Source organism: Stegodyphus dumicola, chromosome 6 (assembly GCF_044657685.1).
Source record: "Stegodyphus dumicola isolate Sdum_Otavi_A_Nest chromosome 6, ASM4465768v1".
NCBI classification, from domain to species: Eukaryota; Metazoa; Arthropoda; class Arachnida; order Araneae; family Eresidae; genus Stegodyphus; species Stegodyphus dumicola.
The window spans coordinates 174,561,680-174,577,950 of NC_140773.1; the positions used below are offsets into that span (position 1 = coordinate 174,561,680).

Sequence of the window (16,271 nt, forward strand, 5' to 3'; positions counted from 1 at the left end):
GACTATATATACATAAAGAAAGAAATTCAGAGCCAATTTTCCACTGAAACCAAAAAAATGAAATTCAAATAAATAAATTTTAAAAAAATCCTTTAAATGTAGAATAGAGTACTGAATAGTTTAGAGTTCTGAAAATGTTAAAAGAAAATTCAAATAAACCATAACAAGAAAAACCAAAAATTAATAAAGTAAAACAGGAACAAGAAAGAAGAGGAATCCAATCAACTGCAACATAACGTCGTCAGGAGGAGGATATGCTGAAATTAATTACAATTCCTCTTCCATAAGAAAATTCTTGTTTTTGTGTATTCAGAATTACCTGATGAACCATTTCTATATATTTTTTAATCTTAATAGTTCACCCGAAAAATCTGTTAATCCCCAAAGCAAGAAAAATAGCAAAAATACCCAGTAAAATCATTAACCCCTTACTTCTTGCTCCTGTTAAAATGACGAGGTGACGTTTCGTCCTCTATTTCTCGTGCCCGTGATTTTTTCAGGCTGGAGAGTTCAAAAGCAACGTCCTAAAAGGATTAGAACTTATTCATTTCTTTTGCACGGAAAAAATTTTATTTCTCATTTTAGACACCAGATGGGAGTACCAGAATATTTTATTTTATGCAATTAGAGATAGTTAGTTTATTTTAAACTAGATGTCAGCACTAATCAAATGTGTATTTATGCTATGTGATTTGTAATTTTATCATTAGCTCAGCCACTTAGTTAAGTCTCATTGTGAATGCATGGGATTTCTGTTCTGTAATAAAATATATTTTTATTCTGTATATTATGGAGTGAAGAGTCGGATAGTGAACTGGATTCTGATTTTAGTATAAATGGATCTGAAAGTGATTCTGAAGTAACTGATTTTTATGAAAGTTCGGTTAGTGAATCCTGAGAGCAGTTTTGATGGATCTGTATTGTTGCCTGGACGATCATGGACTAAAATTGTGTCTTCTTCAGCAGATTATGCACCTCCACGTTTTAAATTTTGGGGAACACCAAAGGTAAATACAAATTTTGATCTAAGTTTTGGTGTCTTACAATATTTTAAGTATTTTGTGAATGACAATTTAGTGGATCTCATCATTTCGGAAACAAACAGATATGCCAAACAATGCCAAAATTCTCTAGTATTCTACCTATCCAAAAATTAGAAAACCTTTGATACCTGTCACAAAGGAAGAAATTCTTAAATTTCTCAGTATAGTTATTTTACAAGGTATTGTAAAAAAACCAGATATAATAACTGATCAGCAAAAAATATTCAATTTCAACACCTTATTTCAGAAGCATAATGCCTAGTAACAGATTTTACAAAATACACAAATTTCTGCATTTTGTAGATAATGAAGATTTTGATTGTAACACACATCCAAATCCCAAGCTGCATAAAATATGGGCAGTGTTACAGCACCTGAATGAATTGTTTCAAAGAGCTGTAACTCCTGGACGTGATATTGTAACTGATGAAACCCTCATGCTCTTCAAAGGCTGTTTAGGATGGTGACAATATATGCTGTAAAAAAGATCCTGCTAAAGAAAAAAAAGATAAAATAATCGTATTTGTTATGTGAATCAAGTTCAGAGTATATATGGTCACAAATTATATATACTGGAAAAGGTATGGTTTTTGATGCAAACTTTAAAGATCTGCCCCAATCAATTCAAGTTGTGATGTCACTCTTGAATCAAACCTCTGCTAAAACGAGGATATTGTCTGATAACAGACAATTTTTATATCTCACCAGAATTGGCAGACATACTTTTAAAATTTCAAACAGACACTTATGAAACTGTAAAACTAAACTGAAAAGAAATGCCTCAAGAATTAGTAAAAATGAGAATCGCACAAGGTGAAAATGTTGCTTTTTGTCGAGGTAAAGTTCTTGCCATGAAGTGGAAAGATAAGAAAGATGTTACCATGCTATCTACAGTTCACACAAATGACATGGTAGACATACAGTGTCATAACAAAGTTGTAAAAAAACCTACAATTGTCACAGATTACAATAAAAATATGGGAGCGGTAGATATTGTAGACCAGTATCTTGGAGATTACTCTACTACTCGGAAAAGAGGAAAGAAATATTATAAGAAAATATTTTTTCATTCATTAGACTAAACTATTTTGAACTCGTATCTTATTTACAAAAAACAGGATGGGGAAAAAATATCCCATTTGATGTTTCGTTTATCTTTAGTAGATGAACTTATTGAAATGTATCAGTCATCAGACACCATTTCAAAAAGAGGCTGGCCAAGCTTGGAGGATAATCCAAAACATTTGATCGAAAGACATTTTATTACACAGATACCCCCCAACTGATAAGAAATGGCAACCATCAAAAGAATGCAAAGTTTGTTGTTCCAGAAGAGATGAAAACAATAAGAGATGTAGGAAGGAAACTCGGTACTACTGTCCAGATTGTGACGTTGGCCTTTGCATCTATGCTTTGAAATTTATCACACAAGAAAAAATTACTAAACTTTGTTTATATTATGTGTAAGTTTAATTAAATTCTCTTTTAATGTTTAAAACACATATTTCTGAAATTTTCTTGGCTTAGTGCAAAACCAATATTCAGTCAAAATAAAACTGAATGTTGGCTTTACCTAAAAAATTATATTTTAAAAATTTCAAGCTAAAAACAATCCAGAAATTGAAAATGAATGCATATATTGTACATATTTGTATGCAATTTTCTTCAATAAAAAAATAGTCTCTTTTATGACCGTTTTCTTGAAAATTATCCGATCGTTAAGGGATTAATGAAAATTATTTCTAATTTAAAAAGAAATTAAAACTTACCCATAATATGTAAAAAATATAAAACTCCTTTCAAGCGTCAGTTCAAAACAATGGGGGGGGGAAGAGAATGTTATAATATGAGACACTCAAGGTTGCCTCTTTGGTGAATTAAACACTTTGAAATTAAAACCCAAATTTAAATTAAAAAATGCAATTAAAATGTTGAAAATATTGCAATGAAAAAGAAGAAATAGATTAAATAAAAACAGAAAAAAGCAAGAACATTATAATTAGTAAACAAAATTCCAAATATTTAATATACTTTAAAAATTGCCAGAGACTCGAATGGTAGTCACGTTTTTTTTGCATTTAAAAACATGTAAAGTGCCTAGAAATGTCAAATGGTAAATTTAATACTATTTAGAATTTTTTTTAATAAAATCTACGTAATTTTTTTTTTAATTACAAATTAGTCTTAGGAAAAATGCAAAGGAGAGTAAGAAAAGGAAGTCCAATATATATATATATATATATATACCGTAATTTCGCGCGTATAGTCCGTGGACTATCTATGTTTAAAATGCGAATTTTTGAAGCTGCGGACTGGTTAATACGCTGGTTGTTCATGGTTAAAATCGTTGAAATTTAAAAAACACGCTGTCGTGAATTGCCGATGATCAAATATAAAAAAAGCGAGAGATTCCAAGAAAACATTCGTATATATCGTATCGATAGTAAACCATAGAGCATAATGCAGAACGAATGAGTAGTAGCAAGTAGAGCTCCTAAAATCCAGGGTGGGCGCATCAAGCGATGCCGGGATATGAGCACTCACTTAGCGCAACCAGAGTATTGTATCCCAGTATCCTTCGCACTGCTTTAGCGCAACTGCTGGGAGGGGAAAAAGTTGTTGATGCATCAGCTCGGTTTTTAGGAGCCTTAGTAGCAAGTACCTGGAGTATGAAAAAAAAGCGTGATTCGTTTACTTATAGCGTGGTTTGGCAACACCGAGTGAATGGGGTCGAAGGTCACATTTCATTACCACTTATCACGAGGATAGCACGTTGCACAGTATTTTGTTTTCATATTTTGTCTCTCATCTTCGATAACGTTGATGAAACATTGCCTTTTTTTCTATTTATACTTAGTTCTTTGTTTCTAAAATACATTAATATTGCCGTATTAAAAAAACATAATTTCGGATGTACAGTCCGCGGACTATCCGGTGGTGTGGACTATCTGATGATTTTTGAAATTTTTTTCATATAAAATTGTGTCTGCGGACTATAAGATGGTGCGGACTATACGTGCGAAATTACGGTATATATATAAAATCCCCAAAGCATTTTTATTATAACTGTAATAGGAGTTTTCTTCACCGAAGTTTGAGATTAGAATCTCCCAATGTGGATTAAAAAAACGTTCCCCCCCCCCCCACACACATATTTTGCAGCTAAACGAAAGAAAGAAATCTATTGAATAATATTATAAAATAAATTCAGATATTTTTATTTAGCAGCATACATAAACAAAAAATACGTGCATTAAATTTCATGGTGGTATATCATTATACTGCTAGAATTAGTTTCAGGAGTATGCCAGAGAAAATTGCTGAAATTTGAAAGTATTGTTAACTAATAATAAATAAATCTAGAAGGAAGAGGGTATATTGAATGATACGAATAAGATTAAACTTATTATTTCTGTTCCTGAGGTCCCAATTTCCAGTTCCTTGAAATTATGGCATAATATCAGGGATTCAACAGGTTTAACGCTCCTGAAGAAATGGGAGTTGTGGTTGAGTAAATTACTCAAAGATTAAAAACTGAATTACAATAATTGATATTTTGACAAATATAATTATATTAAATGGTTAGCCTAGATGACTGATTACTATTTTTTTATTTTACCGCAAAATGACTAATAAAGTATTTATTTAAAAAAAGGGGTAAGATTTTGTGGTAAAATCCTAGTATACGGTACGGCCTTGGCATAATTTTGAAAATTGCCTTTAACACCAAAATGACCCGTTTACTGCTCATCATAAAAAATGCCTGGTTTACTGTTCCTTTTAATGTCACTAAAGCCTGTGCATACCATATACTACGATTAAATGATTTTGTTTTATATGAGAATGGGAAAGGTATTTTCTTCATTCAACATGCACTGCACATGTGCATATGAGTCTCTTGATTCTTGAGGTTACTAGAAACCAAAGTTGCTAGAATGGCTCTATGCCAGCTGTCCCAATAACACTAACATAATATACAATTCTACTGAGCTCATGATTCACTGCTGTGTGACTTACATGAACTGATGAGCCTGTGTTATGGCATATGGTATGGTTTGCATGTGGACACATTTTGTTCTGTAAGCCAAATTTGGACTAATTTCTTTTGAACTTAATTTTTAATAATTTTAAATTTTAGTCATTAGAAAAACTGATTAGAAGCCAAAACACTAATTTAAATTTCAGAAAATCTATTTTAAATAAATATATCTAATTTCTCCACCCAAAATCATGATTTTTATATACTTTGCAGGGTGGGCTACTTCTAGTTTGAATTTGCTTTTGCTGTGGCACAATTTATGCTTGGTATAGAACATTTAGTAACTTTTTATAGCTGATGCTTGTTCACCTTTGACATCTGTTCTCAATAACTTGAAACTAAAATGTTTAAGAATGTTAGTGACATAAACCTGCTTCAACACTTTTATAGTTTTCCTCTGGACATCAGTCCAAATGTACATAGAATTTAACATTTATATATTGCTCAACAGTCTTCTTATTCCTAAACACCTATCTCTGAATGTTCACTTCTGTTGGAAACATCATAACTGGATAAAATTTCATATGAGAATACAGAAATTTACTTAGTTGACAAATTGCCATGGATCTGCTACACATGTATATTCACCTATGCATTCCATCTCCAGACTTTTAGATTTTACTATATATATAGATTTTGCATATCTTTAGGACAATAGTATGGATGCTTAAACCAATTGTATCATCATCTTTTATAACATTTTTTAATCAAATCATTTCATTTCTCAGAAATTAATCAGGAACAAAAAACATTTGTGTACAGATTTTCAAAAATGTTTAATATTATAAAATAAATTACTATTTACACATTAAACCAATTTTCTTGAAATTTTTATAATACTTACAATCGTTCATACAATCGGACTTCACATTCTAGAGGTTCTGCAACCCAATGAATAAAGGCTTTCGGTTTCTTAGCATTTGCAACTGGAGTACCTATAGTTTTCAACTCAACTATCTTGTTATTTTTGTCCTGACAATGAAGATAATTTTTTAATCATGAATAAAAAAGTATTAAAAATAAAACATACATATAATTTTTATCTTAATCACAATTGAACTGCCATTTGAAATGCACATATGTAAAATCTTATGAAATAAAATGAATTGGCTAATTTATTTAAAATCTATAAATTGGTGGTGGGCAACTTTATTTATGACAAACAAACATATTGTTTTGACAAAGTTTCAGAGCACAAACCAGCAAATCCCAATAACAGTATGTCTCAGTCAATTAATTTATGTACATTTTGAGCAAATTTTTGTAAATAAGCTGTTCAAAATACGGGACCACTTCTAATAGGTATTTTTACTATGGTTAGTATAAAGCACAAATTATAATAATGTAACTTTCAGATAATAATATATACGGCATGCAAAACTAGGTTAAGCTAATTATACTATCACATTCACACTCTTAAACATGAGCTCCTCTAAAGAGGTTGAATCTTTATATACTGTTGCTCTAAATTACAATAACTAATTGATTACCTTTTATAAGGGACTAGAAATATTTACATATTAGAAGGCCATATTAAGTTAATAACATTACATGTAAGAGACTTCAATTGGTGTACCTTAAAATGTATATCATTTTGTACAATTTAATTATAGTCGAACACCTGTAACAGATATCCCACCTCATGACCGCAAATGGGAAGTTTGTTCCATGTACTAATTTCCTTCCATATGTTTCAGTTATTATTTTTTTTTTAAATTTTTATTTCAATGCAACAGGAAATTTTATTAAGTTTAAATAATATTTTTAAGACTATTAAATTTTTACAGCAAATATTTTGGCAATCTGCTTAAGGATTTGTAGTTTCACTTGATCCTCTAGATGTGTATCTGTTATTCTTAACCTTACAGAATTTCGATTTAATCCATAAAATACTTTTAGAGCATATCAAGCAAAACAATGGTTATTCCCCTGCACATTTACTATGTTAATATAAAAACATCCTTAATAACAAATAAAGACTTCATAATATTCACTTTTGACAGCTCTATGAAATATGTATATAGTTCTTTAGGAACCCTGAAGATAGCCTAGCTAGATAAGGTTGCTAAGGGTTGCAATGCTAACATCTGTTATATGTCAAGGTTCTCAAAGTAGTGAATCTGTCATCACATTCTTTGAGTACATAAGAATTATATCATCTCGAAATAATTCTCTTGAATCTTTATCATTATTAATGTTTTTTAATAATCAAATGCAATGTTTGCTTGAAACTTCCTTTTGAAACAGAGTTTTTAAGAAACTGCTTTGTGTTTTTACTATGAATTAAAGAAATATTCAAGTCATTTTTTGCAAAATAGTTTTTATGATATCATTAATATTTTATTCAATAGGATTATTTTATACAATCCTGTATACTATTTAGTATAAAAAAAAGTATCCATTCTTCAAGTAAATGAAAACAATAACCAATTGAAAGACCAAATAACAGTTATAAGGATTTGTTCTGCAGCAATTCAAAAGGCTGCACTTGATGACCTACAAGATTGCAGATTCTTCATCTATCTCAATGTTGCTAAATATAAAGAACAAAAGGCTAAATTCTAAAATTTCATCCTAGTGTTATACAGCTTAACTGAGCACTTGCTTTTCAAAATTTTGCATGTAGCTATATGAAGGTAATGAAGTGTTTTTTTTTTTTTTTTTTAAAGGGGGATTAATGCAAAAATTTTATTCAGTCAAAGTAAAAAAAAAAACACATTTTATTCGGAATAGACTATACATTAAAAAAAACACCATTACGTATCAGGAGATAAAAATATTATTTGTGCATAATTTTTTTATGCATTATTTTTGTGCTGTGTATAAATTTGAAATGCGATTAATTTTTAGTTTGTTAATGTAAGAATAATCCTTTAATTCATTCATACAATAAAAATCCATTAGTAAAAAGGCACAAATTAATTTGCTTATAATAAGCAAGCAAGCATATCACAGAAACCATTCATTATTATGGGTTTTAATTCCATCACTGGTTGGTAATATTGGTCATAAATTTAGTATTTTTTAGAGCATCAGAATTAAAATACAGTACATGCTGACTATCAGTAGTTTTTCTGGTTCAGTCAGTAAACTAACAGTAATTTCTATGGCAGTAATTTCAAATTTTTAAGTTGCTGCATAGACTTGCCATTACTACTTGATGTGCTAACTGCTGTAATGAGCTGTTTTGATCACTTTTAATCACTGGCATGATATTTTTACTTGCTTACTGACAATTTGGTCATGGCTCCCAATGATAATAACATTTTGTTTTCCCTAGTGTGATGATTAAATGCCATATGCTTAACCTTAAATTCTGAGAATAAATCCCTACAGAAATTCAAAGAAATGGATGAATATCAAGAAAGTGAGAAGGGAAAGGGAAAAAATTCAAGATTAAGATTAGGTTCTTGAAGAGTAGGTTTTGGCTACAGCTAAAAAAGTGTTGAGCTATTTGGGTGACTAATAAAGAAACAAGCTATATTTAGATATATACTATATATATCAACAATGCCTGGCATATGTGGGCACATCATGATGTACCCATTATTTTAATATATGATGCATCAGAAAAATGCATACATACTTTGAACTGTCATAGACAATTTATTTTCCTCCCTACAAGGTTCAGAGGTATTTGTACTCAGAAATATATTGATGCTTAGGCAACCATTTTGAATATTTACTTTAAACACCATTTGGAGCATTTAGTTTGACTAGAAAGTAGACGAAATAAATTTGCTTTGATAAGCAAAATATTAAAAAATGAGTCAAGAAAAGGCTTTTATTATTGAAAAGACATGATATAGAACGATAGTACAATGCTTTCATTCACAGAATAAATCAGTTTAATTTTCATTTTCCATTAACATCACATAATGATTCAGGAGCAAACAGTAGTTCCTTCTTAGTAGTCATGTTGTATTTTTTCCCCCACTAACTTCTGGTAAGCAATTTTGGTTACTTTTGTGTAGAGATGATTCACTATTTGGACAATTTATTGCAAAATCACCACTGCATGCCAATATGCCATGATTCCTTTTCAGTTACTACATTCAGGTTTTCTATTTCCATACAGTACAGTATGGGTTACAGTCTTTGTTGATGAAATTCAAAACAACTTATTTTGTTACTTCCAAACAAAGCCTGGAATACAAATGTTAAATTCTCCAACTAACGCTAGAGCTGAAAGTCTCATGTCTTTCCCGTGACATTAGAAATATCATTAGCAGGAATACTTTGCCAATTAGTCTTTTGACATTGCATAGAATTCCTAGAAAATGTGTGAAATATTAATTGTTTCATTCTTTGATGTTCAGAGCGTGCTTTCTGGTAGCATACATAAAGAATTAAGATTAGATGAGGTGTTTGTGCATGTTGATTTTAGTGTTTCAAAAATCAGTATTGTTTTTATTTTTGTGCAGTGTATAATGAAACATTTATAAGATAAGAAGATGGATGCTAAATTTTTGATGAATTCATTATAGATAAAAATTTAATTCTGGAACAGATTTACAGATGAAATTGTACTGTTTTCGTAATGCTCACAAAGAACTCAACTGCAGAATCACCACTGGTTATAAAGCATTAAATGATTTTGTCACAATGCTTGGTTGCTCTAATGATACAGGATACATTTAAAGACATAAATTTGTTAAAAAGTTTACATAAAAACATTTAATAATAAAAATAAAAAAAGGAAAGCCAACATATTTGAATGAAAAGAAAATAATGGTAAATTTTGCAAATATTACCTTGATTACTTCTTTCACTGATATAATATAGCCAGTATGTCGCAAACCAACAGGCTGAGCAACACTTAACCTTTTATACTGATTATTTGGGGATACCTTAAAGAAAAAGTCCAGAATTTAACTATACAAAAGAAAAGGTACACAATTTATAACTAATAATCTATACATATACATACTGCTTCACATAAATTGTTAAAACTAGAATATTATAAAATTTTCTTCTAAATTTCATCATAATTATTCTCTTTCTTAACACACTAATCAAGCTTTCATAAGAATAAATAAAGGCACATCAGAATTCAGACCTTTGGAAAATTGGTGCATGTTTGTATGAATAATATAGAATTTATTTGTCAATGCCAATAATTTGAAAATTTCTTTATTCACATTTTATAAAATAATAAAATTAGTAACTTAAACTAGGATATGTGCTGTTAAACAGCTAAATATGTAATTATGAATGCTTACAAATTTTGAAGGTATTTTCTGAAAATACTAAAAGAATTTCTGAATTTTGTGACCTTTAATATGTTGTGGAGACATAAATCTTAACATTAAAGGGCCATTCCCACTGGGACGTTAGCCGATGGGCTAGAAAAAACCAGTTTTTTGTTACAACGGACCCAGTTGAAAAATATGAACATTGCACAAAAGAGCTAGTAGGCACACGGAACCGACCAATCATGAAAGAGAATGTTTTAAATCAGCAGCAGCACGCTAAAGTTAACACTTTACCAACCGCTAGCGGGTCAACAGAATATGCATGTCCGACCGGCTGCTCGGCCGCAGATTCTCCCTAATAATGAAATTTAGATGATAAAGGTAGTAATGTAGGCGTTGGCGATAAAAAGCCGATTAATAGGCTATCGATCGGTAGGCATTGGCGAAAAAGCCGAATTAATAGGCGAACAGTCGCTAAAGTGTTAAAATACACAATCATAGCTGCCGATTTGGGTGAAGACTGCAAACTGATTGCCGAAATCCAGCGGCATCCTATTATACGGGACAGCTGACTGAAAGATTACAAAAGCAAAGTCAAGAAAGAATGCGTATGGATGATGATTGCAGATCGTCTTCGTCGGAATAGTAATTAATTTTCTTTTCTATTTAGAACTATTTTTGTGTTTAGATTTTGAATCCATAGAATTAATTGAATTACTCGTATCAGAAATTCCAAATAATATATTTAATTGTATTATAAAATTTGCTATGGAATTTAAAGCAAAGCTTAGAAAAATGCATTAATATAATATTTTCCTTCATCTAAACTTTTCTCATCATAAAATGAATGATACTATTTATTAACTCATATAATGAAATAAATCACATCAGCTTTATGAACTGTTAAAAATATTGATAGTAAAAAGAAAAGAAAATCTGAAAGGTTTCAGATTTTAAATAATGTTCAAAGAGGCTTTTTTTAACACTTCGTCTGTTACTTCATTTATTAAATATCATGTTCTTCGCACTTAAACCATAAAATTCAGTTCAAGAGCAATATCGCAAAATAGTTTTAAATTGAGCACATCTTTAGAATTTCTGATACAGAGTCTCGCATGCTGGAAATAAAAATGTTTTTCTGTACAACATTGCCATTGCTCGCTTTGAAATACTTGAGTTTGTTAATCAAAAATTCATTAAAGTTTTACAAAATATGAAATAGATAATAAAATAAATTCGGGCTTCCACATGCCCAGATTCGCCGTAGGATTACGTCATTCAAAATTCGATGGCTCTATGTACCGTTGTTTTATCACAATGCGAGAAATATACATACATTTATGCAGATTTTTCATTATTTAATTTCTTCAAATATAATGCAGGACTCTAACATTTGGTGGTAACAGTTTGAAAAATGAAATGGACATTTATAGTGAACCAACGCAAATTCGTAAAACGAAAACAATAGTCCTTCAGGGAAAATGCCCCTTTTGATTAATAACAAGATAACAAAGCATGTTCTTAGTTTACTATGATTTTCCCAAATATTTTTTTGAATTATTGATATCAGATAATATATTTAATTGTATAATAAAATTTCCTATGGAATTAAAAGTACTGAAGGCAAAGCATAGATAAATGCATTACTGTAATATTTTTCCTTCTAAACTTTTCTCATCATAAAAAGAATGATACTGTTTATTAACTCATAAAATAAATCACATCAACTTTATAAACTAGAAAGCACTCACTAATCTTTTGGAATAAAAATACTGATAATAAAACATGTTTTTATTTTTGCTATGATTTTTCTAAATAATTTTTGATGGTATGAAACCTATACAATACATTACAAATTTTGAAAGAAAAAAAAAAAAAAAAATGATAATCCTTATGTACTTTGGCATGCTTAATTACTCAACCCAGAAAATTAATGATGGTTATTATTTAATACTTATATTATGTATTAACATTTTTTCAAGTAATGGTGATTATCTTAATATTTTTAATTCATTGCTTTGAACTAAGCTGTAAAAACTGTATTTAATCGTGTTCTAGTTAATGAAATATGTCACTTAAAGCATTTCTTAATTTTGCCTTGTCAACAGTTTAGGACAATGCTTTTAAACTTTTAATATTCATTTATTACAGTTGACAAAATTATGTCTCATACAATATATATGCTGCAGGAAAAAACATTATGCAACAAAATACATTTTCGTTGCTTTTTGCTCACAATACGTTTTGGTCGAAGCATTTTACAAATAACATTGCTCAAAATTTGCAGTACCGTTCAAAGATCCAAGGCAAAATATCGTCAGCTAGGAAATATAAACAAATGAAAGCACGTGCTATTTTCTACTCACTTATAGGCTATCACTAGTGGATGCCTCTAGTAAGTGTGAATGAGCTATGTTACATAGATCTGTGTTCCATGCCCCGGTTAGCTCTGCTACAGTCGTTAAGTATTAAATGTGAATGGCGCTTAAGAGTTATTGCAGTTTTTTGTTAGTCAACTTTAAATAATAATCTTTTGCAAAATTTACAAGATTTCATACTAAATTTTTGCAAAATCCCCATCACAATGTTGCATGATTTCCACCTATCCATATGAATTATTCTAATCATAACATAATAATGAGCAATGCCTTTTGTTAGCAAAAAATTCGTTAAAAATATTGATATACAATTTACATGAATAATATGCAGGATCATAAAAGTTAGATGTGCCATGTATAGTATATGTTTTTAAATTTTAGAGTTAAAATAGATTCACAGCAATACAGTGCACATAACAATACTTACAAATACAGTTTTCTCAGTCTTTTGCAGTAGAAGATCACATTTGATTTTGTTTTAGTTTTTTAAAATTTAATTACAAATTACTGATGACTTAAAGTTCAATGAAAAATAACTGAAGTAATCTATAATTTTGCTACTTAGTTGCTATTTGATTTGCTAAACCTGCTGGAATCGGGCAGATTTTGGGGTAAAAGGAGTCTGAGCTAGAGTCGCTAAAAATAGGTCGACTCCGACTCTGGGCACACCAGCGGCCGAGCGGTAAAGTCGCTGAACACTGGTAGTTCGGTCCGAGGTTCGAATCCCATGAACGGGCTGGCTGCATGGGCGTTTTTGTGGTTTTCCCCATGTGTAACGTGTATACGAGCCAGTTTTCCTTATAAAGTCCTCCATGAAGGCATCCCTCCCCTTAGGCAGATAGCCCTCGAGGCTTTGCCATAATCACACACACACACACTGACTCCGACTCCAGTTTTTGTTGGACAGTTTGAATTTGAAATGAAATTAAAAATCAATTGAAAAAAATTAATGACAAGCTGAGTTATTATTTTTATTAATGAACTATATACATTAATAAATAGTTATTTTCTATTTTATTGACATATTAATAAATAAATATAAGGGAGGAGGATGAATGTGATATTTGCCTTAGTAATTAAACAGACTCATTTAGTTACAAATCTCACTGGTAAATTTAGGTAAGCAGCAATAGCAGCAAGAACTCCCAAAATTGATGCCATTCTTAGGAAGCGAGCAGGTAAAGGAGCAATTATTGATCAAGCAACGCGATAAGGAAGTACATGTTTGATAATAAAGAGGTTTTTAGAATTAAGAACCTTTTTAGAAGATGCAGATAACCCTAATGTTTCACTAACAAAAAGACTGTGGTATGATCTTGCAGAACTGGAAACTCTTCTTTCTACATCGTACATAGCCACAAAAAAGTTGCAATCTGAAGAATTGACAGGAGGCAAGAATGGAAGAATGGGATGTTTGTTCTTTCTGAAATGGAGGTTTATTGCAGAAGGAATCATTTCTTCAATGAAGAAAAGAGAAACTAGTTTGCTAGACAATGAGATCTTGCTGGGTTCAATATATGTAGATCCGAAACACCGAATTTTCTTGGATGATGAACAAATTAAAAAGGCAAAGAAAGCCATCTATGAACTTTCATTAAGAATGAAATTATTCTCAGAACAATCGGAGAATTCGAATCAGGACTATCAAACTGCAGACATTGCAACTGAGTCTCTATCATCCTCTTCCAATGATGAATTAGATTTTGGATAATATTGAAAAGATTACAGCAAAGCCAATGAAAATAAAGAACCAAGAGCCTTTAGATATAAAAATGAAAAAACAGAAACAAGATTTTTACACGGCCTTTGGAAAAATATGATTGCGTTTGCAAGACACCTCTTTTAGAACTTATAAAAATCTAACCTGAAAAATTAAAAGAAGTAGCCCTAACAGTAACAGCTCTTCCTCCTACTCAAGTTAGTGTGGAAAGACTCTTTTCAGCTCTGAAGTTTATCAAATTGGATCTATGGCCCTCCAACAAAGAAGATCTTGCCGAAGCTATACTGTTTCTTAGAAATAACTAATGCCAGTTTTTCCATTTCATAATTCAATTTTTTTCTGTAGCATCTATTACTTCTTTTATATTAAAAACATAAGCTGCAACCCATGTGTACATGTTTACATATATATATACGAGGGAGTCAGAGTCTTTAAAATTCCAGGAGTCGGAGTCAGTTATTTTCCCAACCGACTCCACAGCCCTCTCAAATACACAGGGTTCAAACTGTTTCTAATGAAAACCTATTATGAAATATAAGAACGTTTATAACATGGAAGTTAACATTGGAAAAATAAAACAACGTACCTCTTTAAAATCTGATTGTTCTATATATATCACATCTGAAAATATCACTTTATGTGTACCCTTAGAAGGATCTGCAGGGAAATTAGGAACATCTAATAATATAGGTGTAGAACTTGCTAGACTGATACTAACTTTTAAAGGTTCAAGCACTGCCATTGCTCTGAAAATACAAATAAGTTTACAAAAAACATTGTATTATGCTAAGCATGAAAAATAGTTGCTACATACTATCAATGATTTTTCATGATAATATTTATGTTAACCTTTTAACTGTCATGCCCGAGATAATCTCGGGCACAGCACTGGTGTTCGAAAATGTCACGCCCGAGTATTACTCGGGGTAATTTTTTTTTTTTTTTGAGTGCATCGTATTGTTATACCCAAATATATATCGGGAGACGTTTATTTTGGCTTCATTTCTTTGTCAAACCCAACTGTATCTCGGGAAAAGTTAATGTGCGCTCAATTCAATAGATGACAGCACTTTACTGAAGATTTCAAAGGTTAGAGGTTATAAGTTCTTTGATTCAAAGTGCACGGGATCTTTTTGTTGTAAAATGGCGTCCACTTCTTTGAAACGTTATATAGATGATTTAGATTCTTCAACCGAAGATGAAGGATGTGTGTCTGATGAGCAGTATTCATGATACTTCCATGGTCAGCTTCAAAAATAAAAAAATGAATTATAAAAAGATATTTTTACATTTACTAGACAAAGTACTTTGGAACTCATATTTACTCTATAAAAACGTAATTGGGAAACGTATTACATTTTTAGAATTTCGAATCCAAGTTGTAGAAGAGCTTTTACATAAATATGATGATGCAGCTTCTGGACAAAAGAATATTGGCAGACCACCTACAATAGATAACCCTGCCCGTCTTACTGAACGACATTTTATTTCCTATACTCCTCCTACTCCTGTGAAACGTGAGCCTACAGGAGAGTGCAAAGTGTGTTGTTCGAAAAAGGATAAAAATGGGAAAAAGATAAGGAAGGAAACACGATTCTGGTGTAGTGATTGTGGAGTTGGTTTGTGCTTGGAAAAGTGTTTCAAGTTGTACCACACAAGACTGAATTACTGAACTACTAATAGGTATTCACTTTTATTTATTTTTTTCATTTATTTATTTTTTAGAAAATAATTAATTTTTTTTTTTTTCATTTTTAGAAAATAATGCTTCACTAGAAGCGAACTTTACAACTGCCATGTTGAGTGGCAGCCGCCTCAAACAAATACGCAGTGGCTACAAAACTTTAAAAATTTTACCCATGTACTTCAAAATATCAATTTTTAACTACTTAAGTA

At 30.8% G+C, this 16,271-nt stretch overlaps 1 protein-coding gene across 2 annotated transcripts in view; it reads right to left on the reverse strand.

Moving 5' to 3' along the window:
* The window catches only part of GlnRS (Glutaminyl-tRNA synthetase), a 60,235-nt gene that overhangs the window by 7,510 nt on the left and 36,454 nt on the right, over positions 1–16,271 (reverse strand). For both annotated transcript variants that reach the window (XM_085819178.1, XM_085819177.1), the window contains exons 14-16: positions 14,962–15,121; positions 9,837–9,932; positions 5,927–6,054 (exon numbers count right to left, since the gene is read on the reverse strand). In XM_085819178.1, coding sequence (XP_085675304.1) covers positions 5,927–6,054; positions 9,837–9,932; positions 14,962–15,121 — 384 coding nt within the window. The remainder of the gene's footprint in view (positions 1–5,926; positions 6,055–9,836; positions 9,933–14,961; positions 15,122–16,271) is intronic.